The 1,371-nt window shown below is 45.0% G+C and overlaps 1 protein-coding gene across 1 annotated transcript in view; it reads left to right on the top strand.

Moving 5' to 3' along the window:
* The window catches only part of LOC102214994 (olfactory receptor 52K1-like), a 22,197-nt gene that overhangs the window by 18,234 nt on the left and 2,592 nt on the right, over positions 1-1,371 (top strand). The window contains exon 2 of the mRNA XM_005737529.1: positions 466-506. Coding sequence (XP_005737586.1) covers positions 466-506 — 41 coding nt within the window. The remainder of the gene's footprint in view (positions 1-465; positions 507-1,371) is intronic.

The raw sequence follows: 1,371 nt of genomic DNA, 5'->3' as shown, positions 1-1,371 counted from the left end.
GTGGATGGAGCAGCTACAGAGTTCGCTTTTCTTCATGTCAGAGTTTGTTGATCAGGGGCTTTGTTGATGGACTCACACAAGCTTTTACCCAGTAAAGATTTGAATGGTGATCACAGGGACTGTGACTGTTTTCTTTCACTCAACCAGTAACAGCTCCGCCTCTTTACTCGTCATGGTGCATAAACAGACTCTGCCTCAACGTTAAACTGTGCCAGTGTCACCATCACTGCTGTTGTTGTGTAATCAGTCTTTTTGTTAAAAACTGGGGGGTGTGGGCTCAATATTGTCAGACTTTCTATTCACACACTGCTCCCGAATAAGTTTGTATTGCAGGTCTGTTTTAGTTGCAAATGTGGGTGAAATGCTGGTGTATGAGTCTCCATTTGAGCTGCTGCGTTTCCCCAGTTAGACATGTCTCCATGTCTCATTTGGTACTCTTGTCTCTGTGATTCATGTTCACTCTGTCTTCCCTGTGTGCTGTGTCTCCTTGTTTAGTTGGTTTCTCTGTGCCTATCTTGTATTTCCTGTTTTACTTTGAAGGTCTTGTGTCCTGGGTTTTCAGTTTTACTTCCTCCTCACTTTGTTACATCAGATTAGTCCTAGCTGTGTTTCTCTCCTGCTTCCTATTCCCTCACTACTGAGTGGTAGTGGTGTGTATATAAGCCCTGTGTTTTCCTCTGTCCGTTGTAATTTTCCCAGTTTCCTCATTTTAGTTCCATGTTTCTAGTTTGGGTTAGCACTTTTATATTTGGCTCTTGCATGTGCAGCACTAAAGCTCTTTGAGTTTACTTTTCTGTTTATGAGCCTGCATTTGGGTCCTACATCATGCCTGCCACAGCACCAAACATGCCAAGAGGACTCTCCATTTACATGAACAAATCGGAGTCTATTAGATAGATATGATGCAAACCACTGCCATTTTTCACCCTGCTGATATTCTCTGGATCTGTCCAGATCCCCTCAGCAGACACGAAGTGACCCAAATACTGAACCTCCTTTCTCACAGGCTGGCACTTAGAAGGCTTTAACTTCACGCCATGTTCCCGAAGCCGATCGAACACCAGCTGCAGTCTTTCCAGATACTCATCAAAGGTTTTGGAGAATATGATGAGGTCATCAAGATAGATTAGAAGGTGGGTGAAGTTCATATCACCAAAGCAGCAGGTCATGAGTCTCTGAAAGGAGGAGGGAGCATTCTGTAGTCCAAAGGGCATACGATTTGCTTCAAACAGCCCCATAGGGGTGCTGGCCACACCAACTTAAAGACAGTCCTCCCCAGATTCCACCAACATGTCTCCTGCCACACCAGAGGAGACAAGACTTTAGACCATGTGTATTCCAACCTGGCTGGAGCCTACAAAGCCACACCCC

This window comes from Pundamilia nyererei, unplaced genomic scaffold (assembly GCF_000239375.1).
Source record: "Pundamilia nyererei isolate P.nyererei 1_Seehausen unplaced genomic scaffold, PunNye1.0 scaffold00076, whole genome shotgun sequence".
Lineage (NCBI taxonomy): Eukaryota > Metazoa > Chordata > Actinopteri > Cichliformes > Cichlidae > Pundamilia > Pundamilia nyererei.
The sequence above is the reverse complement of the archived record's forward strand: the minus strand, read 5'-3'. Positions and strand labels throughout refer to the sequence as shown.